Source organism: Saccoglossus kowalevskii, chromosome 5 (genome assembly GCF_978046115.1).
Source record: "Saccoglossus kowalevskii chromosome 5, keSacKowa6.1, whole genome shotgun sequence".
In the NCBI taxonomy this organism is placed as follows: domain Eukaryota; kingdom Metazoa; phylum Hemichordata; class Enteropneusta; family Harrimaniidae; genus Saccoglossus; species Saccoglossus kowalevskii.
In genome coordinates, this window is record NC_140645.1 from 39,097,582 (window position 1) to 39,124,677 (window position 27,096).

At 33.8% G+C, this 27,096-nt stretch overlaps 1 protein-coding gene across 3 annotated transcripts in view; it reads left to right on the forward strand.

Annotated features, from left to right (window-relative positions):
• The first annotated feature begins 531 nt into the window (after nucleotides 1–531).
• LOC100372886 (beta-galactosidase-1-like protein 3) overlaps nucleotides 532–27,096 on the forward strand; it is a 32,297-nt gene continuing 5,732 nt past the window's right edge. Inside the window, exons 1-13 of one of the 3 annotated variants that reach the window (XM_085499403.1) lie at nucleotides 532–560; nucleotides 784–923; nucleotides 5,534–5,602; nucleotides 8,125–8,220; nucleotides 10,247–10,355; nucleotides 12,901–12,993; nucleotides 14,626–14,713; nucleotides 17,735–17,799; nucleotides 18,713–18,800; nucleotides 19,612–19,755; nucleotides 21,660–21,752; nucleotides 23,639–23,748; nucleotides 26,233–26,460. In XM_085499403.1, coding sequence (XP_085355529.1) covers nucleotides 555–560; nucleotides 784–923; nucleotides 5,534–5,602; nucleotides 8,125–8,220; nucleotides 10,247–10,355; nucleotides 12,901–12,993; nucleotides 14,626–14,713; nucleotides 17,735–17,799; nucleotides 18,713–18,800; nucleotides 19,612–19,755; nucleotides 21,660–21,752; nucleotides 23,639–23,748; nucleotides 26,233–26,460 — 1,329 coding nt within the window. In that variant the 5' untranslated portion in view covers nucleotides 532–554. Of the gene's footprint in view, nucleotides 561–595; nucleotides 924–5,533; nucleotides 5,603–8,124; nucleotides 8,221–10,246; nucleotides 10,356–12,900; nucleotides 12,994–14,625; nucleotides 14,714–17,734; nucleotides 17,800–18,712; nucleotides 18,801–19,611; nucleotides 19,756–21,659; nucleotides 21,753–23,638; nucleotides 23,749–26,232; nucleotides 26,461–27,096 lie in introns of those variants that run through there. The other 2 variants (XM_085499402.1, XM_085499404.1) reach the window with 2 other exon arrangements.

Below are 27,096 nucleotides of genomic sequence, written 5' to 3' on the forward strand. Positions count from 1 at the left end.
CTAAATGCCCATAGTTCTTAATTTCAATTTCTTCGTTGTTATTAAATTCAATTAATTGTATGATTTTTTTTTTCTCGTAGTGTTTTTTCCCTATTCTATCACCCTTCAAAGTTAATGGTCTAAATGGCCAGGTCCTTCGGGTTACGGTTACTGCTTACGTGATTTTCTTTGAACAGGGAGACAATAGTAAGTTGCGGGGTTATAGAGGACTCATATATAGAGCTTATTTCGTTTGTAAAATGAAGAATTGACAATGCATAATGACCCCCCCCCCCGACAAAGTAAACACAATTATTGATGAGGGCATTGATAAGCGGAGCATTTTACTATGTTAATGGTGGCGATCGAAGGCCATTGGCACGGACGACAATCAATTATACAGAAGTCGTAGATGGAAAACTATTTCTACTTTATAAATTTATTTTTAATAATATATGTTCGTACTTCTGGTCCAAACTGTGTTGATTTGCTATATCGTACATCTGATCACCCACCCACAAGCAAAGTGGTCAAGCCCGGGCGTTATTTCCGGTTCCGCCATTATTGTTTACGTGATGCAGGTATGTAATTATACATGTACTCATATACACGCTTTCACTGGGCATGACTACGAGAAGCAGCCCTCTATTTACAATGGCCAACGTATCATTCAGGCCTGTGCATGGGGCTCGATTCTTCATAATTATCCTCGCAGTATGTGTTATTTTGTATTGGTATTTTTATTTGCTACGAGTTCGACAAAACGAGGATTTTGCGTCACTTGGACAGCGTATTTCTTTGCAGGCCGAAGGAAAGCAGTTCTCGCTCAATGGACGCCCGTTTCAGATTCTGAGCGGCGCTGTTCACTATTTCCGAGTCCACCCCGACTACTGGAAGGATCGACTACTGAAGCTGAAAGCATGTGGTTTAAATACAGTAGAAACGTGAGTGTCAGATTGATCACGACTTGTGGCCATGATATCTCATCCTAATCTAGACTTTGCTCCGTCGAACCATGGACGTCCATGGTCGAACTCGCTTCTACCACAGAGACTGCTTCTACTCGCATGCGTTTTGCTTGTGATTCTGAACCCATTCTACATATTCATGCTCGTAATCTTACGACAGAGGCGTCCATTTTAAAAATAATTGTGTTCTGAATTATACTGCATCAATAACAAAACTGTATTATTTATATTCGCTATATGTTTTACATAACTCTTATGCCACGTCTCTATATGTCAAAGGTCACAATGTCATAATATCATGCATGTCTGGCTGAAGGTCTAACCCCATTAGGAAACCCTTTGATGGTGGTAGATCTTGGAATTTAAATCTTCATGGAGAAAATGTTGCCAAAACATTTTCTACCTAGAAAGGTACTCATTTGAATACAAGAAAGAAAAAAAAATGACAGCAACGCTGTATACCACCATAATGTTGCTCACATTCGAATAAGTGTTGGCATCACCCATATCATAAAATCACCCGCATTTTAAGAAATGTGGAAAATATTTCCATCAAACTTATGGATATAACCCCCCCCCCCACTCAGGATCCATAGGGGGCCGCATGCGCGTTCCCGTTTTTTCTCTGGAAAGAGGGTACTTTTTCCCGAGAAAATCGTAGAAAAGGGGTTATTTTTTGCTTGTTTTCCCGAGATTCTCAAAATAGGGGGTGTATTTCAAAACACTTCCCGAGATATACAAAAAAGGGGGGTTTAAAAGGAGTTCTAGACTGAAAAGTTCCCTAGATAGGGGGTGAAATTCATCGGAAAAGCCCGTGAAAGGGGGGGTATAATTTTCTTCTTTTCCCTAGATAGGGGGGTCAAAAAAAATGAGGGAACAAGCATAGCCCCCCCCCCCCTAAATATAGGGAGTGGGGGGGATATAACTGACATTCTCACATTGTCAGAAATGCTCACAAATTGTAATTTTGTTTGTGTTTCGGGTGAGGGGTCAAACTTATCGGTTTTTTAAAATGAATGAAAATAAAACGAAAAACAAATGCGAGCATCAACAAAAACATGCCCCAAGAACATTTTTTTGTTTTGTTTTTAAATGTTTTTGTGCCCGGTGACAGTTCTGGACATTGAATGTCACTGTTGTCTCTCCTGACTCTTTGTTTTGTATGTGCAAATTGCAAGTGCTGACACATATACTCGGTAGTGCATTTTTGCCACAGAAGTCATATTCATGTTTGGGACAACATGACAGGGCTCTGCGGCCATCTCTCTATCAAATGGCAATTTAATGCGCTCTCCTGGCGTTCAGCCTAAGGTAGGATTTGAACTTGGGTCTACAGATCATGAGTCTGATGCAACAACCACTATGCTGGTAACCAGTGACCATTATATGTCTCATGAACATTTAAGTCAACAAACTAGCTTATATATGTCAATTGTGCAACTCCAACACACACAGGACTATATGGAATCGTCTAGCGCTTAAACATCTGAAATGTATCATTATACCTGCTTACCATTTCACACTATCAACATTTTATTTAGGGGAAGCATGGAACATGGTTTATAGTCCCATGGGGGAAGAAATCCAGACTTAAAATGTAAATTATGTTTTCTTAGCTGCAAAAATGTGAGACTGTCACTAAGTTTGTAATCTTTAGTGAACAATGCCACTACAAAATAAACACTGGATGACTAGAGAGTTAGTTGCTGCTATTGGGTGTAATCACATGATTTTGTTTTAGAATAGTACATAATAAAATATATAAATTAGCTATTTTGCGTACATCCACTGTCAGTATTTATTACTAAAATGATGATAAATACTGGCATAGATCATGCACTGTGGTGAAGGGAGTTTTGGAAAAAATAGAAGATGGTTATTCAAAAAAGTGAAAGAGTGACATTAATTTAGAAAAATCTGATTCAGGAGAGCTCAACAAACTTCGCACCTACAGGAAGTTTAAAACAAACTTCAAAATGGAAAAGTATTTGATGGATGTGAATAATTCAAAATATAGAAAATATATTTGTAAATTAAGAATTAGTGACCATCAGCTTATGATTGAGAAAGGGAGGTATACTAGACCAAAAACAAAACTGAAACACAGAATCTGCACAAGATGTGACAATAACTCAGTTGAGGATGAGTACCATTACTTTATGGACTGCCCACAGCACAATAAAATGAGGCAGATACTTTTTACAGATTTACATATAGATAATCCTAATTTTACTTCAATGGATCATTCTGATAAATTTATTTACATTGTGACAAACTGCCACATTAAACTTGGTGTGTTTATAATGCAAACAGGTGTGTATTAATAAAACACTTGATTCTGCCTTTTAATTAATCTCTTGTTTTAATTTTTTTTCTTTTTTTATTGTCCTCTTTACTTTTTTTTATTTTACTTGACTATGTTCATCTTCTATAGAAAGAATAATGTCAATCAAGTTATCTTATCTTATCTTACATTATATATATTATATGCAAAATAGCCAATTTGAAAAATTCAATTCAGGGTGACCATTTTCCAAGTTTTTTGAAGAAAAGTTGACAGGTACATGTATAACAATATCCTGAAAATCACATTTTTTCTACTATTTTCTCTCAGAGTTTCCAATGCTCAACCATTAAAATTGCATTCCATTCCTCTCACTGAACCCTGTAAGCATCATAAGGCCAAAAAAAAAATGTTTTGTTGCCGTCAGCGACCGGCCGAAAAATAAGAAATATCGGGTCGCGTTTTTTTTTTAATAGACCCAAATATTAAAAACTCACCATTTTAAGCAGTAAAAAAGCGTTTCCTCTAAAAATTAACGATCCCGGACTGTTGTTTGATCCCCAGGGTTCCTGGGGGGATAAGTGGCGACTTTGAACCTCGGGTTGATCTGTATTTCTCTGAAAAAAAAGAAATCCAACCGACCCAATTTCCCGACTTGAGGGCAACATAAGTTTGTTTGTTTTTTGGCCTAATTAAAGGCTTGGGTTTGTGTATAATTCATGAGAAATCTTATTCAAATAAAGCACAGAAACAAAACCATAATTTTTTGGTTATGTGACATCATTAGTACATGTATAAAGGCATGAACCTTTTTTATGAGAATTTATAAAATATTTATTGAACATTTACGTCAGAAGACGCTCGTGTTTCATTCCAATCGAAAGAAGACACTTCAATTGGCTATAGAACCATTTGGTAACGCCCATTTCCTTTTTCGTTTAATCTTCGCACAAAGAGAGATGCATCTTTTTTTTGTGTGTGATTTGATTCAATATGGCCGACTGACAGCCAATTCTATTTAAAAGTGTTTTTTTTTGCTACAGGGCTTAGCCATTCTAACTGTGTGTGTGTGTGTGTGTGTTGGGGGGGGGGTGTCAATGCAGTGTGTAAGTAGTATAGCAATGAAAAATTTAGTGATAACTAATAATAGTAAATAATACAAAATATTTTCAGCTTTCATGTGATCAAGTGACTGTGGTGATAGTCTCTTTTTTGAACGATTTGCTAAACTGAAAAAAACAATTACATCATTCTGTTTCAAGTAAGATTTATGTTTCTGGTACAAAGTTAGCAAGTGTCTGTCTCTTGTGAATATGCTGGTTGAAAAATGAGGTTAACTTGATAGTCACCTGTTACATGTAACATTTATTCCCTCAGTATTTCTGTCACAGTCATGTGTAACATAGACACTTGGCAATAAGAAGCTGGCCAACACTGATCATTAACTGTTGCATTTCACCATAAAACAAATTTAACATTTTCATTACATTTTCAACGACCCATTTATGGCAAATTCTACAGCATCATTTGCATACTATCTTTGTTCTTTGTGTAAAGTACAGTGGTGGTCAAAATATGTAATATTTTAATGATTCAGTATACAACGAATGTGATTTTAGTTTATATACTCTTCTATGTAAGATGTGCTTTTAATAGAACAAATACGGTATTGTTGAACATCAAATTTCCTGCACATTGTGCCTATAATCTCAACTAAGGTTTTGTTTTTCTTACACAAAACTCATCAAAAAAATGCATTAAAGCAACTTATATAGTACATATAATTTAAATCCTGGCTGAATATGTGCTTTGTGTTTTATTCCATTTTCTGGGAATCCAGATTTCCCTTCCATTCTGTATTAAACTGGCAGTACTGAAAATTAGTCTTCTGTCTTGAATTCTAGCTTGTCAAACCACTGCATACAATCAGATAGTGTTTTTGACCTAGGAATATGTAACTATCTGATCTCATTATTTTTCAGTTGTCTACATTTATCAGGGATCAAAAATAAGTGTTTTAAATTTCTAATGGTGCCACAATGTCTGGTGGAATGTTGTTGAAATATCATTGCATCTTTATAAACAATCTATACCAATACAGCAACGTAGCTAGCAGTGTACCTAGTTTTATTGCAATAATTCTAGACAATTCTTTATTGCGGCCACAGTAAGAATGTAAAAAACTTAAAAGTTATTTTTAGATAATATACAAATCTTTGTCAATGAATATTTGTCTCGTCAAATCTTAGTCATCCCTGCATTAACTAACGTTTATTCTAATTGTTTTTAATTATACCGGTAGATATGTTCCATGGAATGCACATGAAGAGGTGAAAGGTCAGTTTGACTTTACTGGTATACTTGATCTTGTGTGAGTATTATGTTTTTGTCAACTTTTGTAATAATGTATATTGCAATGTGTCATGTTGTATGCAAATAGCTGACAAATTATATAAGTTTTCCAGCTTATCGATGTGCTATTTGCTCATGCATCCCAACATTTTATCCTGTGTAAGTTCATTCGATACCACTAATGTTTGGTTTAGTATTGCTCGGATTAAAATTGCTGTTTTTCAAGTGAACAAAATAACAAATTATATCAAGCTATTACATAGAATATGCAAATCAGGTATAGCAGATGTCACTACAAACAGTACATATGCAAATCAGGTATTGCAGATGTCACTACAAACAGTACATATGCAGTTTGATAATATGAGGTTATTATGAGAATACTGCATGCAAAGTATGCATGAAGACAGTATAGCAGAGAGTATCGACTGTGTACTGTCTGAGTGCATATTTTGCAGTATCCTCGTAATAACCTTATTATTGTACATCTTTTCCTCCCAGGAATACATCATGGGAATGCCGAAATCCCAAACGTTTAAAATAGATTTAACAAACTTCTTTGTGTGGGGTCCAATTAAACCCCTGGGGGCAGCCATGTTTGATTTTTACTATTACCAGGTTATTAGAGGACGCTGATGCGCATATTTGTTCAATATTTGGGATTTGCATTTCCCAATATGGTAGGATAAAAATACCCAGTGCAATACCCCAAAATTACGGCATGCTGTAATTTATGGCATTACGGTGACAGATGTATAATAATATAAGATAAAAAAAAAAAGAAAATTGAATAATATGTAATGAATGAAGCCGGATTTGAATTCAGTGAGTTTCTAGACTCAATTGTGAATGTATTGTAGCACTCAAAGAGCATGTCTCACTTAAATGAACAATAAAAAAAGAATAGTGAATACATTGTAAGAGCATTTTTGCATTGTTTGCTTGTTGTCTACATAACAAAGAAATGCATCATGGGATTTCCACCAATCAATAATGAAGTAGTGTTCATTTGAGATCTCAATATATATATTTTAAACTCCATTCTATTATATTTTTCTGAATGAATCGAAAATCTTCAGAATTCACCTCTATCCCTCCATAGGTCTGCAGATTTATTTGAAACTGGGCCATTATGAGTAATACATTTCAGTTACTCTTCGAAATTGAATTAACAAAATGATGACTGTCAGGTGAGAATTGTAAAGCTTAATAGATCATCGACACAATTGGCCTCGGAGATCTTGTTTTTGGTTCTCATATAATATAGAATAATAAAAATATTAAAAGAAAATAATTGAAAGATAAACATAAAAAGACATTGGTTCAGTAACACTGTCAATCATTGTACAATGTAGATGTGCTGTTTGTGATGCGATTTTATTTATAAACAATAATGGACAACCTGCCAACAAATAACAGATGAAAGCACACAAAGCAAAGTGTAAGAATGGGGGATAATATCTCAGTGTCACAGCCTCGCACTAAGCTACAGCAAACTAGTATGTTCCATTATTTTCATCAGGTCACCGGTGTGGATCAATTGTCTGTGTGTAGGGATGCATACCGAGTAGATATAATATATGTAGTCATATTGATACCCTAATTCATTAGTATTTTTCAAAAGATCAGGGTAGATATTATTGATAACTCTACTGTCAGTGATATTTTTAAATGCTACAGGACTGGGACATGTTTCTCTATTCAGCCTCACTGCAGATGGCATAAAAACAAAATTTTATAATGGTCTATATTATTGACTTGGTATATAAATTTTCTCTGGAAATTAGTGAGCGTCAAACTAATGAGTTTCTATGGTAACCTACATTTTTGCATCTGTATGTGAAACGTTAAAATCACATCTGTTTATAATATGTTCTTGGCAATCAAACATTTCTGACTTCTCTACCATTTACTTGTTGAAATTTACAGCAACCTGCAGCAGAGTTTTTATGGACATGAACTGGTTGTCAATTTTCATAACAACACTACAAGGCGAAATGTGTGATCAACAAACTACCAGTTTCTATTTTTTGTAATATTAATAAATCTTTATTGTGTTCGTATCATCAGAGGCTTGACTTGAATGTGCAATGCAGAACAAAAGAAAAATAAGAAAAATTAACTGACAAATTATATTAAAATATAAAAATAAAACAAATTCAGTAGTTTCCAATATTTCTATTAGGGGAAACATGATACAGTTAGATTACTATTATGTAATTAATGTTGATGACTTTATTTTAAAGCAGCTGACTTTTTTTCAATTTTTAGTCATCTGTGTATTTTGCTATTTGGATTATTGATTTCTTGTTTCTGTTATTTAAAAAATATTTAATTTTTTCCTTATTTGTGGCTAAGTGCAGTAGTGATAACTGCTGAGTCTTTTTCATTCCTATATAGGTCACAATTTAACATGAAATGTTCTTAAACTTTTATGACGTTTTCAAGATAAACATTTGTTGGTAGGCTACAAAACAATTAAAATGATTGTATATGCTAGTTCAAAAACATGCACTGATGTGATCTTCTTTTGCATTTTAGGAGGTATATAAAACTTGCCCAAGAGGTCGGTTTGTTTGTGATATTCCGACCAGGACCCTATATTTGCTCAGAATGGGATTTTGGAGGCTTACCAAGGTATAGTATTTTTACTGTGAGAATATCACTTTCTGATGGCTAATTTAGATAACAATTCAAATGTTAATTACCTCTGTTGTGTTAATAGTCATGGTGAAATTAAAATGCTCAATCTGTAATGGCACAGTGAACAATTTGATATACATGTACTGGTGCATGGGTAAAAAAGACAAGGAAAACTTATCCTACCAGCTACAATGGCGGATGCCGTGCAGCGGCAACAACCCAAGCTATAAACCCGGACAGGAAAACAAAAGCAGGCAATCCAGCAGAGCTCGCTAGATTTCATCTCCACTTGAGGCGAAGAGAAATTCAGAGTGATTGACGGCTACCTATGGCGCTGCCATGTGGCCTCGATCACGTGGGTTCGTGATGTAGGGGTAAAAGAATCTTGAGGTCATGGGGCTTCCCTTGACCTAGATTCTATCTCTCCGTCACCGACAGAATCGCTGATTAATGCCTACAGTTCAAAATAGTTATTTTGACTGACCGGAGTCTATGGTGGGTATGAACTATGTGAATAGGCGGGTTCGGAGAACCCTCGCCTAAATTTGTTTCACAATCTGATTCAAGATGGCTGAATGGCAACCATTTTTGTGCTAAAAATCATCAAAATCAAGCATTTCTCGGCTGTTTACATGTGGATTTTGTTCAAACTTGGTATATACATTAGACATTATAGGACCTTGATGCACATCATTTTGTTTTACGATCTGATTCAAGATGGTCGAATGGCGGCCATTTTTTTGCTAAAAAATCCTAAAAATCAAGCATTTCTCGGCTGTTTACAGATAGATTTTGTTCAAACTTGGTATATATATTAGACATTATGGGACCTTGATGCAAATAATTTTTATTTTCAGATAAGATTCAAAATGGCCGACTGGCAGCCATTTTGTTTTAATGAATGGGCTTCTAGACTCATATCTACGACTTGTTTTGACTGATTATATTCAAATTTTAAATATTCATTATACATCATGTCATAGATAAACAGATTTATTGGTTTGACGATCCTATTCAAAATGGCTGAATGGTGGTCATTTTTGTGCTAAAAAATCATCAAATATCAAGCATTTCTGGCATTTATGGATGGATTTCATTCAAACTTGGTACATACATTAGACATTACAGGTTCTGATGCGCGTCATTTTATTTTTCAGATTGGATTCAAAATGGCTGACTGGCAGCCATTTTGTTTTAATGATTGGGCTTCTAGATTGGGCTTGTTTATTTATTATTACCACTGCTGCTGACTGGTGTCAGGTAGTCATAGTAACTTCCTCAAACCAGACTGAATTGCGTAGCAGTGAACATTCCATTAGTGCCCTTGTTGCCTTATAAATCATCAAAATCCTACCACAATCTAGTGGTAACACACATGTGTACTACAGTGTATCATAGATGACAATATTACTCTATATTTGTACACACATGTGTAATACAGTGTATCATAGATGGCAATATTACTCTATATTTGTACACACATGTGTACTACAGTGTATCATAGATGACAATATTACTCTATATTTGTACACACATGTGTATTACAGTGTATCATAGATGACAATATTACTCTATATTTGTACACACATGTTGACTACAGTGTATCATAGATGGCAATATTACTCTATATTTGTACACACATGTGTACTGCAGTGTATCATAGATGACAATATTACTCTATATTTGTACACACATGTGTACTACAGTGTATCATAGATGACAATATTACTCTATATTTGTACACACATGTGTACTACAGTGTATCATAGATGGCAATATTACTCTATATTTGTACACACATGTGTACTACAGTGTATCATAGATGACAATATTACTCTATATTTGTACACACATGTGTACTACAGTGCATCATAGATGACAATATTACTCTATATTTGTACACACATGTGTACTACAGTGTATCATAGATGACAATATTACTCTATATTTGTACACACATGTGTACTACAGTGCATCATAGATGACAATATTACTCTTAGACTATATTTGTTCATTTCAGTTGGTTGTTACATAGTCCCGACATGAGAGTTAGAACAACGGATCCTAACTTTCTGAGTGCTGTTGATCGCTACTTTGATGAGTTATTACCATTGGTGGAACCACTACAGGTATAGTACATATGCTCAGATATAACATTCTTGTAGTCTTTACTTCATACATCAAAAATGAGGACTTGTTTTTGGTTATGTTTACATATATGTCCATTTGTCTGTTTTCTCTGACATGTCTGTACTGGTTTTGTTTTGAGTTTCTGCAGGTCACTTTGTTTTTGGATGTATTTGAATTTGACCATTTGCTGGTGGCTCAAGAAAAAGCGTGAAATGTAACTTGAGTTCAGTAGTGGTAGTACATCAATGACAATGTTATCAATTTTATTAAGGTAGAGATGCAGGTTCGTGGGCATTTTTCGTGAATTTTTTTTTTTTTTGCTTTTTCTCACCCAGACAGTCTTGGCTAGATAGTGTTAAAATTTCGGAGCATTGTCATTGTTGGAACATACTCAAAAATCAATTTTAAAATATAGGAAACCGAGGCACGCGTATGTGATTAAAAGTCCTGAAAGTTTGTTTGCGTTGCTCTTTGATTGACAAGTCACTGTTGATGTTATATGCAAATGATTGCTGGCCCCAGTTACGGAGCAGCCGGTGTGCGACTTCCTGTCCTGGCTCTCTGTTTACTTACCTCAAGCGCGATCAACTAGCAAACTACAAAAACAGACAAGACGTAGACTCTTCCAGCATGCAAGCGGAATGAAACAAAACATACACTTGTAACTGATAAGTAAACTTTTTCACCCTTAAATAAATTGGTTTTTCATTTATTTTCATGTAGGAGGTAGCGTCGATAGGGCGATTTAATTTTCGCGCAAAACAAGGCCACAATTTGTTTTGTTTTCTTGGTGCATAGATTTCAAGCTTTTTTGCATTGTGGGCAAAACTAAAAAATGTTTAAACAAATTTTTATTCCAACGGCATTTTAAAACTGAAGTAAACATTTTTCGTTTCGATGTAATGATTATCGTGCTGAAAGAATTGTGATGCAATTGACAAACAACACTGCTGTTGCTGTCATCGATAACTAACTTTTCAGTGCCAAAATACACAAACATAAAATACTCGGTTAATTAAAAATAAAAAAAATACCCTGGAAATTACCGAAAAATCGGCAATGAGATGCTGTTTTTAAACACCGCAGAAAAATCATGCACTCTGCGATGCCATCTTGGTTACCTTAATCGGAAACCCCCTTGTCAGCTAGCATGCACCGGTAGCGATGTCGCAAACTACGTTGTATGGTCGTGATCGGCGACCTCTGGTACTAAGGAACTCTATGAATGAGGTATTTCCAGAGGTCAGAGTTCGCTTAATTTGCATCGACCTGTCTCGTCTGTAGTTGAATGAAACCTGCATCGATTTACAATAGTTCCCTTTCCAATGTGACTTTATTTCGAATTTGTTTCACCGGCGTTTGCGAATAGTCGTTGTGTAGTAAAATATTAGGGCCTTTTTCAACCTGGTCGTCTAACTTCGCTAGGTCCACGGAAACTGCGTCATACAAAGTATTTTTTAAAGCTTTGAGCGAAGGTAAATTTAGACTCAACCCACCCAATGGCGATCGCTATGTTTATATAACTGTATGAATAAGTCATCAGCTTTACGTAATCCATTGTGTCCCTCCCTCAGTGGAATTGATAACACGACGCCATGACAGTTTTCACGCTAAGTTGAGACTTCGCGGACGATTTTTTGTCCGTTTCCCTCGAATTGTAAATGTTTTTATTTTATTTTTTTTACCTGACGATTTAACATAGGCAAATTACGGTGTATGGTGTATTTCTAGGAGTTTCTGTTACACATATGAAGCGAATGATTCGTTTTAAAACTTTTTTTTTACAAAATGGCGATTATCTCAGTTTCATTTTTTACTCCAAATTTCAACTTTAAAACTATTTAACTTCTAGAAGGTTCATTTGTTTTCGATGAAATTTTCAGGGGTCATTATTCAGGTCTATCCTAAGTAAATGGCTTTGTGTGGTTTCACTGTCTTTACTGGAACAGAAACAATAGAGCTGCCAATTAGCGGCTCTGTTAACTGTGGACGATTTATAAAATGTGAATGTTTCAAAGAGCACTGTGTAAAAACTTTTCAATGGAAGCACTAATAAATAAGCCATTATGTTCCTAATAAACAGTAGTTTTAAATAAGTGTTCTTAAATTAAAATCAGGGTATGCATTCAAAAGTTAAATAGTTTTAAGTGCACTTTCACCTTAAATGCATGATTTTAACCCAAAATCAACACCACTTAATATAGTATCATAGTACATTATTGTAAACCATAAAACTCAAAAGTTTAAACAAAACTCTTTCAAATTATATATAACTTGATGGGTAAAAAGTATATTTTACTCGTGTAATTACAGTAATTAGAGCCAATTAGAAATATAGTCTCCCAAACTGCATCTCTACCTTAATTATCAGTATATTAATTTGTTGATTAGAATTTTATTCTAATGTGGTATGTGTACGAAGGCAAGTACACAGGTTAAGTTTGTTCTGAAATGTCTTTGACTGGAACATTAACACTGTAATCACTCAGTGGTTCACTCTTGCATGTCATTTTGTTTAATAGTGTGATGTTTTGTTAATTACAGTTTTCTAATGGAGGACCAATCATAGCGATACAGGTTGAGAATGAGTATGGTTCATATGGAAGTGATCTGAATTACATGATTTATATCAAAGAGGTATGTCTCACACTCACAGATTTAATGTGTTAACTACACTACACTACACTACACTACACTACACTGCACTGCACTGCACTGCACTGCACTGCACTGCACTGCACTGCACTGCACTGCACTGCACTGCACTGCACTGCACTGCACTGCACTGCACTGCACTGCACTGCACTGAACTGCACTGCACTACACTACACTACATGTACAAGCTACGTTTAACACTACACTACACTACATGTACAAGTTATGTTTAATACTACACTACACTACACTACACTACACTACACTACACTACACTACAAAAAATTTAATAGAATATTCTAATTGGACAATAAACTGTTTTATTTCTACGAACTGTTGCTGTCTCAGGCATTTGAAAAACGTGGAATGAAAGAGTTGTTTGTAACAAGTGATAACAGTGATGATGAAAATGCCAGTGGACGTATACCAGGGGGTAAGAGGTCAAGCGGCTAAATTCTATCCATAGTCAATCGACTAAATTCTGTCCAGTTGTAGATTAAGAAATCTGACTCACCATTTTGAATTTTTCCTTCTGTCATAAATAGTTGTCACCATATAAATTATTACTATACTAGCAATGTTTGTATTTTCTGAATTTTTGATGAAATGGTTATAATCTCTCATTTACTAAAGTTATTAAAATTGTTAAAGAAAAGAATACAAAAACAAAATTTTATTTTAAAAAAGTAATGTTCTGTATAGATGAATCTATTTCAGAAATTATCACTTCCATTAATATAAAGTTCTTTTTGTGTGTTCCCCATAATATATAAAACTTTGCCTCATTGTCTAACAAATTGAACTGTGGATCTGAGGTTTTGTATCATTATTGTAATAGTAAACAGTAACAACCTTGGCATCCCATGATGCAGTTCTGCAAATTGATGATGTCAAATGATTTAAAACATTGATGATTTCATGATTTAAAACCTTGATGATATCATGATTTAAAACCTTGATGATGTCATGATTTAAAACCTTGATGATGTCATGATTTAAAACCTTGATGATGTCATAATTTAAAACCTTGATGATGTCATAATTTAAAACCTTGATGATGTCATAATTTAAAACCTTGATGTCATGATTTAAAACCTTGATGTCATGATTTAAAACCTTGATGATGTCATAATTTAAAACTTTGATGATGTCATGATATAAAAATTTGTAGACTATCTATGTGATGATACAGTATGTTGTCTACTCAGTCTTCTGTTCTGTGCATGAGCTTTCTAGATAAACTATAAAAAAAAATTTCTGTAAAAAAAATGTTTAAATTTAATAAGAACACCACAACTCTAAATCTTAGTCAGTTCACAAGATGATGAAAGATAAAACAGCTAGAATTGCAATTTGAAAACAAGAAAATGTTCTGTAACAATAATTAACATTTCTGAAAGTGTGATTGCATGTCTTACATCAACACACACAATACTAGTCTCGCCTCTGTCACAAAAATACAAATTCATTAAAAATCTAATATTTCTGAGGACAGATTTCTTAAGACAAAACTGGACCGAATTTTCATGGTTTTACATTTCATTTAAGCTTAAATATTTGTTTGCTTTTCTTTCATAATAATTGCTGCATATCACCCACATCCATAAATCATAGACAATGGAAAAACAAGGAATGAAGGAATTATTCCTCACATCTGACGGCAACACAGAGGAACGTTACATGAATGGACGTATTCCAGACGGTGAGATTAATCAGCATTAACTCCTCATATCTGTGCTGCATAAATCTAAATTTGAGTTTTTTTCTAACATTATTTGTACAGCAGGAAAAATAATCCAAATGTACAAATGTATACTTAGAAGACGAACCATGTCAAGAGGTTCATGTTCTCAACAACAGTGAGCAATGTAGTTATTTTAACTTTGGGAGTCAAGGACGAGTTCTTAAAGTGCCTGTGAAATGGCTGCTATTTTCACACCTAAAATTATCCATTGATACATAAATATTATTAATTTTTATGTTTCTAAGCATAATTATTTTTTTAAGTGAAAAAATGTGTTTTAAACTCAGTCTACGGCAACTTTATTTTTGTATATTTTAAAATGAGGCTCTTCATTAGCTTCTCATTTGTATACAGAAATTCCCCTTGTGACGTCAGAAGGGGAAGTCGCATGGCAGCTTGCATTGCCGATACGTGTAAATAAGGCAAATTTCTTGTGCAGTTTTCTCGTCTTTGACTAAATTGTCGCTTATGTACTTGTTCGTCGAGGAAGAATGGACCATAATGAACACATAGTATCAATTTTTGTTGCATGGGGTTGAGTTAGATGCGAAATATGTCCATTCTGGTGTAGCTGGTCACCGTGATCGTCACAGACACCGGCGCACGTTTGTACACTGTCGCTGGACAAAATAGAATTTGACGTCCGAATTATCTCGTTATTTAGCAGGTTACTAGGCACGTCACTACACTGTTTTATTTCATCGATCGTCTGAGTAAAACTTTCAAAATTAAAATAAAAGAGAACATATTTTGACATTCTAAACATTAGACTATAGTGGAAAACGACAAATCACAGTTACTAAATAAATGACAGCCGCATGGAAATAAATTGACATTTTGTTGAAATAGGTGAACGCGTCGGGTCACGACGAGGGCAAGTGCGTTAAAAGCGGCGTTTAATTGGATAACAAAAATAATTGAGATCGACACACATACAGATAAATTCAGAGTGGATTTGAGTTAGCGTGATCCATGGCGTGATTGTCATAATTATAACATCATATTAAAACTTTACTTGGTGGAAACACATTGACCAAGCCCGGATTCATATTTCATAAATTATTACGTAGATCAAGCTGCAAGCATGAAGGTAAAAAAAGAACAGAGGTATGAATTCGACATTCAACACCAATCACCAAACAATTCAGAAACTTTTAGCCTTCGAAAATGAAAACAATTAGCAGTGTGTAAGGCTGTGTAATTTCCTGTTTGTCCAACGCTTCATTTTCGTGTCACTGTCAAAATTATTGCTACCTTTTACTTAACAGGGACTAAATGGTCTCTATAAAACGATAATCAGAATCGCAAAAAAGTCAACTCATTTGAAACACTTGCCGGGCGTCTCTCTCTCTCTTCTGAAATCCGCCTCGGTGATCATAGGCTGGTCCGTAATCTATTTCTTTCAAAAGTGTTGCGCCAGGTTTAAGTTGTCGGCGTTTTTCTTTAAACCTAGTTGTTTTTTCATGGACGAGGACAGTTTTTCCAACAACAAAAAAGAATCTGAGGTTTAGTGGCTTTCGTCCACTGATGTCACACCTTCGGATCGATTAGAAACGTGTGAATACTTACACTATGACTATACGTTTCACTGCAACTGCCCACAACACAACATCTAAAAACTCCCTCTCAAAAAAAATAAAATAGACAAAAAAAAAGAAAAAACGCCGACCGAAAAATGTATATCGTTTAAAAGTATACTGAATGACCAGTGTTATTATGGCTCAGGGGTATGACTTCCTCTCACATTTTGTCATTTGGTGGCGCACTTTCGGCGAGAGCCGGAAATCCAGAAACAGTCGACCGTTTCAGGATAGGTGGGCGTGGCTACAACACGAGAAATATCCCAAATTTACTTGGATACAAGTAATCATTTTCAGCAAAAAAATCTGCCCATTTCAGTGGGACACAGATCTAAAATGGGCATTGCACAGGCACTTTAACAACCACTCCCTCATTGAACCCAAAACCTAAACAAGTGTGTATGCCTATGCACTCAGCTCCATTGTGAGTGTTTTTAGAAGATTTGTTCATGAACTTCACTGGCAGCAAAGATTATACATCCTAGATTCTACTTTGAATCTGTTCATTTCACAAATCACTAGGCAGGGGCATTATTTGGTTACATACGTCTTGAAATCACTTAATATTTAATGTACATAAGGCTCTAGTATTATAAGTTGCACTTTGGAGTACCGGTACTTTTCTACTTGATTATCCAACCAATCATAGCAACCAATCATTATCCAACAATTATCCCTTGTTTCGCGAACCCGCCGAATGAACAGGAGCCGAAAATGAAATAAAAATAAAATTTTATTTCAGCGTAATTTCTCGCGCCCGCCGACTTGTAAGTGCAAAAAATTGCTAAAAAAAACTTATTTTTATCTTCATTTTTTTTCGCCTGCCGCATAACAAACCCAAGTTGCATTTTCGTGGGAGTATCATGATCAAAGTACCGAAGTCTTGCGCAGATGAGAAACAAGGTTATACATGGAATAAAATTTTATTTCATTTCTTCTCTTTGATCAATGATCTCACTTACAATTCTTTGAGAATCACACAAATCTAATGGAAAAAAAGAATTAATTTTATTTTTTTTCTGCCCTCTTCAAAAAAATTGCCTTATAAAAACTCGAGAAACAAGGAATAAAAAAAGTCTGGCCTTAATTTGCATAATTTTATGCAGTTTGTGCCACCTGATTGGTTCTTCATCGAATTGTTCATTGTCTAATGTAGAAATGTCCAAAACATATCTACATTAGACTTCAATTGAATTCACTTTAATAATGTAACTTTTTTTTGAGTACCGGTAGTGCATACTAGTATACATTTAATTAAGTGTTATTTTTGTTATTTTAATTTCCCATTCTGTTTATTTACTTCTTGTCATGCATTCATTAATGATAACACTTAATTTATGCAAATTAGAGATTAATAAATCTCTCATATTTGATGATAGTTTTATTTCATGTCTTGCAGTGTTGATGACCGCAAACTTTCAAATTAAACCAGAGAAAAATTTTGGATTTGTGCAATCAATACAGGTGAGTGTTGTTTTTCATACCACTGCTGTTCGGCAAATGGGCATTCTAGAATTTGCATGAGTACATGATATAACTTGCATGGTATATTAGATCGGAAATCTGACAACTGTGTATTGACAACAACAATTTGTTTAGATGAACTTCCAATTAGACAGCCTTGTTACAAATCATGGTCACTAGATGGTTGTAGCACATAAACTATTTTATGTGCTACAACCATAACATGTCCATTATTCACCTAGTACATTGTCCTGACATCAATACAACAAACTCTGTAAACTGCACACATTTCTCAAGTGGGGAGATGCAGTGATCTTCATGCAATATTAACCTTTCTAATGTACAGGTCATTCCTAAAGTTCCATTGTCTTTGAACAATAGTGTTATTTAAGTGATGGTCTGAAATTGCTGGAAATGTCTGATTCTCAGTGTCTTTAAATGTTGGCAGTTGTTTTTACCCATAATATTTACCTGCGATGATAAAAACACATGCTAATAACGCAAAGGCTCTTGGGTAGACACTTGTTTGTAAACAGTGACACGCTATGACCATCAGATGCATGGGCAGGTGACGACTCCCCAGTTTTAATGAATGCTTGTTAAAATTAAATTTTCAGAATAGTATATTAACATTTTATCATAATCTGAAACACTAAATTAATATCTTTCAAATGTTCATCCTAACACCCTCAATACAGCTCTATGAATGATCTGAAAAGTGTTATAGACTTATAATAGTGATTAGTATATTGAATAGAAGTCAGATTGAAATCATTTCATAATATCCTTCTTACAAATTAATTGATATTGGGAGGTACAATAGTTGGGTGGTATTTACTTATTTGTAATCGAAGATCAAAACTGCCGATTGATGGGAAATGTTACAATAATTTGACTGTTTATTTATTCATAGGGGGAAAACAAACCATTGATGACTATGGAGTATTGGTCTGGATGGTTTGATCATTGGGGAGAACAACATCACGTACTGAGTACTGAAGGTAATAATATCATGGGATATTATCTGTGACAAGGGTGTATAAACAAAAAAATATGTATATGTATACAAATTTTCTGTTCATCATGAGATCCTGCTTTATGCGTGAAATCTTACGTAAAAACAGAAACAGAAAAACCATAGTCATCAAAAAATTGTGTGGGATTCAACAAACGCAAAACAATTTTTAGATATTTTTCACACTTAATAATGTGATATACACATTTGATGAAGTAAGAATATCTCCACAATATACTGTAAAACATGTTGAAAAAGTGACATGCATGTTTAGCGAATTGTGGTAAAATGATGTAATAGCGAAATGTTGATTTAGCGAATCTCTCTTGTCATTATTGATTTCCTGTTTTCACAATATGTACTTGTCTGTCCCGTGCCAAAACAAATGCACAGTTATCATCTCCATGAAAACAAAGAAAATCTGTCAAATGTAATTAGGAAGCGCCCCAGATTTTTACGTTCCGTATTACTGTATACTAAGCTTTGGCCATTTTGAATTTATAATAGTCATTAGCAACATCTTGAATTAGTGAATCAGTTCTCTCGCTAAATTCGCTAAAAAGACATGCTCGCGAAAAAAACTTGTTTTACAGTATTCTCCTCTGATAGATAGGCATTTTGACATTGAAATTTAAAAAGGAGAAATTTAAGTTCAAAATCAAATCATGCAATTTTTTTAACAGACGTTTGATTTGTCTCTGTCTCTTTTTCACGCATTATGCCAGATCTCTCAGTGAACATGAAAAAATAGCCAATTGATTACTATCTTTATTTGACCCATTATTTTCTTGTTGTAGAAATGGAGAAGGTACTTGTAAAGGTACTGGACATTGGGGCATCTGTCAACTTTTATATGTTTCATGGTGGTACAAACTTTGGATTCTGGAATGGTGCCAATTTAGAATATGATGGAACATATTTACCAACAGTAACCAGTTATGGTAAGATACAGTTACTGGAATTTAATGAAAGTTTAATACTGTAAGATACAGATACTGTAATTTAATAAATGTTTATTACTGTAAGATACAGTTACTGGAATTTAATGAAAATGTGATACTGTAAGATACAGTTACTGAAATTTAATGAAAGTTTAATACTGTAAAAGAGAGTTTATACTAGAATTTAATAAAAGTTTATTCCTGTAAGATACAGTTACTGGAATTTAATGAAAGTTTAATACTGTAAGATACAGTTACAGGAATATAATGAAAATGTGATACTGTAAGATACAGTTACTGGAATTTAATGAAAGTTTAATACTGTAAAAGAGAGTTACTAGAATTTAATAAAAGTTTATTCCTGTAAGATACAGTTACTGGAATTTAATGAAAGTTTATTCCTGTAAGATACAGTTACAGGAATTTAATGAAAGTTTAATACTGTAAGATACAGTTACTGGAATTTAATGAAAGTTTAATACTGTAAGATACAGTTACTGGAATTTAATGAAAGTTTAATACTGTAAGATACAGTTACTGGAATTTAATGAAAGTTTAATACTGTAAGATACAGTTACTAGAATTTAATGGGAGTTTAATACTGTAAGATACAGTTACAGGAATTTAATGAAAGTTTAATACTGTAAGATACAGTTACTGGAATTTAATGAAAGTTTAATACTGTAAGATACAGTTACTGGAATTTAATGAAAGTTTAATTAATACTGTAAGATACAGTTACTAGAATTTAATGGAAGTTTAATACTGTAAGATACAGTTACAGGAATTTAATGAAAGTTTAATACTGTAAGATACAGTTACTGGAATTTAATGAAAGTTTAATACTGTAAGATACAGTTACTAGAATTTAATGGAAGTTTAATACTGTAAGATACAGTTACTAGAATTTAATGGAAGTTTAATACTGTAAGATACAGTTACTAGAATTTAATGGAAGTTTAATACTGTAAGATACAGTTACTGGAATTTAATGAAAGTTTAATACTGTAAGATACAGTTACTGGAATTTAATGAAAGTTTAATACTGTAAGATACAGTTACTGGAATTTAATGAAAGTTTAATAATGTAAGGTACAGTTACTGGAATTTAATGAAAGTTTAATACTGTAAGATACAGTTACTGGAATTTAATGGAAGTTTAATACTGTAAGATACAGTTACTAAAATTTATGTAAAGTTTATTTCTGTAAGATGCAGTTACTGGAAGTTACTGTTAGATAGTTACTGCATGATATACTCATTGTAAAATATCTACTAGAAGTTACTGTAAAATACATTTATTAGAAGTTACAGGTGCAGTGAGTTACAGAGAAGATGGTTACACTATATATTCGTGTTACATACGTATTAGTGTAAGATACAATTAATAGAGATTACTGTAAGATACAGTTACTAGAAGATAGTTGCATGAAATTACGATACCGCTAATATATATATATTGTAAGATACAGTTACTTAAAGTTACTATAAGATAGTTACTGGACATTATTGTAAGATACAGTTACTTAAAGTTACTATAAGATAGTTACTGGACATTATTGTAAGATACAGTTACTTAAAGTTACTATAAGATAGTTACTGGACTATATTGTAAGAAACAGTTGCTTGAGGTTATTGTAAGAGAGTTACTTTAAAAGACAGTAAGGTTCAGTTACAATGTGATATAGTTACTTTCTGATATTTTACTTTGTTACAATAAGATTTTCTACATTATAATAGTGATATACAGTACTGTAATAACATTATTGTAAAATACTTGTAAGATAATATTACAATTAACTGTTATAATTATAGTTAACGTTAGATGGGGTTACAGTAATTGTAAATTAGAGTACATTGAGCATTGTTTTTTATCCTAACCTATTGTCATTATACTTTCATAGATTATGATGCCCCGCTGTCTGAATCAGGAGAGATGACAGAGAAATATTTTAAAATAAAAGAGATATTGAAAAAACATGCACTGCCTGGAATGGGTAAGTTATTTAGAGGATGACATTCTATTGATTTGTAATTGATGATTGATTTTGACTTGGTTGAAATGCATCATGGGTAATCTATATATTGGTTGATGAAAATTCTTAAAATACAGACATATTAACAATCAGCTATGTGATGTGATTGTAAACTATTGAAAGTTAATATAAAATTCAGTTGAAAATGTAGTACAGGTTGCTCACTACAGTTTCATCAATGATTTCTTTATATTCTTTGCGAATAGATGAATAGATTGCTATTGAAATATTTGGGGTAAAAACCCAATTTTTGAGATAAATATGATATTATCGTATGCGGATTACAGAGTTATACATGTACATTGCAATCCATGAGGAAAGAAGTAAAACAAAACCTGATCAATATTTGGAAAAAGAATGTTTGTGTGTTTTTTTTTAAACTTGAGATACGTATACAATACGTACATGTATGTTATTGGTTGAACATTTGATTATAAATGGATTCACAAAAAAATTTTTTTAAAAGAAATTTTCTCGTGATAACCATGAATATAGTTCAGCTGAAAATATTCTTGTTCTTGGCCTCAAAAAAAGAAAGAAAGAATTTTGAGAACTTGTGAAAGAGAGTGTTTGGAGTGCTTATTGATGAGGAATTATACTACCGTAAAAACTCGATTAATTCGCGGTCTCTATTAATTCACACATCCATTTTATTTTCGAACGCTAATTTTTAAATGTATCCTTTTAATTCGCGGCGTTCAAAAACATGTTTAAAATTGTATCCTATTAATTCGCGGGCCAGAATAAAATGGATAACTCAGAATATATTGCATAAAGACATTAAAAAGATACATTTTGTTTGAGTTTTTATGTTATCAGTACTTGGTGTAGCTGCAATCGCAGATGATCTCCGTCATCACAGCCTTTCAGTTAGCAAGCAGTTCGGTTCGGTCAAGATTTGACCTGAAAAAAATCATTCCCCCCACGACACTACAGATGTTGGGCAAGATTATTACTTAGTCGATAAATATCCATCGGTCAGCACATCGATTACGAATTTCTGTGATGGAAAGCTTAGTACAGGGCTTTTCGTCGCTGGTCCACAGGGTTGCATCGACCATGTGTCCGCCATTTTGGAAAGTGATTTTATTCTATGTCATTTAAGTATGGTGCGCAAATTGACGTTTTTGATTGGTCGGGTGATTTACCTTGTGTCACATTTTCATTATAGATGAAAGTGCTTGACAAAAAAACAAACAATCGTGTAAACAATAAACACATGGCTACAAAAATGCAATCAACAGGGCAGAAGACCGCCTTATCCGAAGCAACACTGAAATAGCAGAAATCATTGCCTATCTTCTTTCAGACGATGACGAAGATGGTGATTGGTTTGATGGCTTCACTGCCGACTACCTGTCAACAATTAATAATTTGTGTCTGACGGTACTGCCTAGAAAAATAAAAAAAGGCAGTGCAGTCAGATGGCCAGACAGTGTTCATTGTTTGTATGTGTACAGAGTGACCTTTGCCATTTCACTGTTCCATTTCAAGTGTAACATGGTGCGTGGTTCTTGACACAGTGCGTGTTCTCTGCCTGACTATACGCCATGAATTTCGCTAGCCACAAGTCTCAGAGGCACTAAAACAACGTCCTGTAATCGTGTTCCTTGGAAAACAAAACAAATCACTAATAAAGTTATGAAAACAGCTTCTTTTTGAATCGATCTAAAAGTACTCTTTTAATTCGCGCACCAAAAACCAATAATTTCCGTTTTTACGCTATTAATTCGCGCACTTGAAAAAATAATTATTTTTACTACCGACAATTAATCAAGTTTTTACGGTAGTCTGTGGGGTGTTGTTGGTGATAAATTACTTTGTTTTTATGAAACTTTTTTTTGCAGTTCCAGCTAATCTGCCAGTCATACCAAAGATTGCTGGCAAGATAAATGGACAGCTTAAAGTAGAAATGACTCATTTCCTGCCATTCAATGAGATACTTGATATGATAGAGGTAAGGTTGAATCATCTCAGTTGGTCAGCGTCTTATATATGTACACCAAAAAAAAAGTTTTAAAACAACATTAAATGTAGAAATTGTACATATAGTAAATATATATTAAATAAATAATACAAATAACACAAATCTTCAAATAAAGAATGAAAAAAAAATATTACAAATCAAATATTGAAAAGATAATTTTTTAACTTTGCTTTAAATACGTGTCTCTTAGTGATGGTTTTAAATGCATTAGGCAAAGAGTTCCAATGTTTTGTTGCAGAGTATTTAAGACTGTGTTGGTTGAGTGTAAGATTCAGTTTTGGAGTCTAATAATTCAAGCTAAGCGGGTTCGATAATTATGGAACAATGGGTTCAAATAGTTGTAAATATCGTGTACAGAATAGTTATTACTAAGATCAAAAACAAGTAAACAGGTTTGTAACTTTCAGAGTGAAAAAATGTCTTAGACTTGTGTTCTTAGTTTTTGGAAAAAAGGAGCAGCATGGAGATACGAGGCATACTAGTGGTTGGTACGTACCTGGGAAGCTAGGAGTTCAGTTCAGAAGAATTTTGTGATTGTTTTGTAACTAACTTTAAACTTTAAGCTGAAGTGCATGTGATACTGTGAGGTTATTATGAGGATACCAAAAAGTATGTACAAAGACATTACAGCGGACGTATCGACCAACGCGCAACAGAGGTTGATGCGACGACGTACCGTCTGAGTATACTTGTAATAATATTATTATTATACATCTTTTCCTCTCAATGATATATCATGGGAATGCCAAAATCCAAAAAGTTTAGAACAGATTCAGCGAACTTCTTTGTGTGGAGTCTAGTCAAACCCTGGTGGCAGCCATGTTTGTTTGCATTTTCTAATATGGTAGGATGAAAATACCCCATAAAATACCACAAAATTACGGCACGCTGTAACTTATAACATTATGGTGACAGATGTATAATAATATAGATTACAGGCCAAATATGGGTGTTTGTGTCAGAGTTGGGGAAATTGCTTGCCTGACATTTGAGTGTAAATGTTCAGGCTCCTTAATTACATGTCTCTCTGATGATAAAAATGAATTTTCATCTTTAAAACGATCACTAACATCAATGGTTATCTAGCTGAACAGATTACATGCAGAACAACAACAGAATGTCCCTAGGCAACACTTTTGGCCACAAGTCTCCTACAAGCCTTCAAGGATATGGTTATTGTTTTGATTTGATCACTTATTCGAGGGACTAGGTGATCAGATGTTTTATAGCATATAGCGTAATAGATATCAGCAATAACAGTTTTAGTTGTCACATGACTTTTTCAACCATATTAATTCCCTGAAATATGACAAAAAATGCTTGAAAATCTTCGTCCTCAGAACCATCAAACATATTGATCTAAAATCTTCAGATCTTAGGAATTGTCACATTGTTTGGCTGCCATCTTGAATTTTGACCAAAAATGGCAAAGAGTGCATTTGTTTCTCATGAGTGCTTTAACCGATCCACTTGATACTTGCTATGTAGCATGCATGTCCAAAGCTTTTAAGATAATTTTGATGAGTCGCGTCATTTGGCTGCCATCTTGGGGGGTTTCCACAAGAATGACCAAGATTTGGGCACTTGTTTCTTAAGAGTGCTTCAATCCACTTACCGGTAATATTGTGTATATAATATGTAAGGCCATAGCTTCATACATGAAAAATAAAATAATTTCTACGAGTCACATAGTTTGGCCACCATCTTGGATTGAATTTAAACCGAAAGTGATTTTTCTTTCTTTCTGAGTAGCATTCTTATACTATATAGGTTACCTAATTCACCAAAAATATCCTTTAGCTATCTTTGACCTTTTCCACAAAATTGGACATCTAAGTATAAAGGTCATTAAAGTTTGCAAAGCTTGTTGTAAATGGTCACTTGGTTTGGCCTCCATCTTGGATTTTTTTCAAACAGAAAGTAGTATTTTACTGATGTTTAATTTAATTATTAGATAGATTTGAAATTTGCTATTTTGCATTTCCACACTAACCTCCTTCAGGCACAAGAAACAAAATTTGTATCTGTCGTGCAATTTGGCCGCCATCTTTGATTTTTGTTTCTCTTGAGTGGGTTATATAATCAACTTGACATTTTGCATTTTTGTCTAAGGCTTTTCATCGAAGAAAAAATTACCAGTCATGAGGTTTACAATTCCAGTTTGTATTTCAATTTTAATTCCTTCTGAGGAATTTTAAGTGTTTCAATAAACCATGTATTTCCACAAAAATTTATGAATTTTCAGCATTTGTTTCTCACAATTGCTTAAACTAAACGTATCAACTACATCTTTTGTATATAACATTGATGTCAGAAGATTCTTGTGTGAACAATAGAATATGCATATCTGATTTCTACTGATGCATTACTGTATATACACAAATTCACTACTGACTACTGTTGTGCACATGAGTTTGAATGCAATGCTGTTAACAGCTTTAATTTATTTTTCAGCCTGTTCAATCCAGTGATGTGGTGCAAATGGAGATGTTACCGATTAATATGGATCAAGGACAAGGTTATGGTTATATATTATACAAAGCCACTATAGATGGCAAGTCCAAGGAGCTTACATTTCAACATCCAGTCAAGGACAGAGCTCAGATATTTGTGAATGGCAAGGAGATAGCTGTAATCACAGCAACACAAAACAAACCTGTACAACTTAAAAATTTGCAAGTGGTCAGTATAATATTTTGTTTGATTTTAGTTGACACAATAAGCAGACTACGATATTATTTGTGGATGTTACCATGGAGATTTAGCATTAGTAGCATAGTTGTTGGGTCAACCCCATGATCAATAGACCAAGTGCTCTTCTTTGGGTTGAACACAATAAAATAGTCAACCTGTGTTAACATACCACAGACCTAGTTGCAACCAACTTCTCCTTCACCCATTCATTACTATCACTGGGTGTCTTTCTCCTAAAAGGTTCCATCTGTAATGGACTCTTTTCACCATTGGATAGTGCATTAATTGCAATAATGTCATTTTGATAGGAAGATATTTGCATTATACACCTGTTGCGTAGCCCCAAACATGGAATATGTTTTCTGAAGCAAAATGCAATGTGTGTGCCATCATCACTTACATTTTGAACGAGACAGTCTGTTAAAACATCAGTGAGAACAGTGCTATGTCCTTCATTTTCAAACATCTTGGAAATATTGCACAATTTTTCAATATTTGGAATTCACATTTGCTAATATTGCAAAATTGTTATGGGCTGTAACTCATGAAAATAGGGTGACAGATTTAATAATATAATAATAAAACCATTTAATATTTACTACTCAACCTGTTCTTAAAATATCT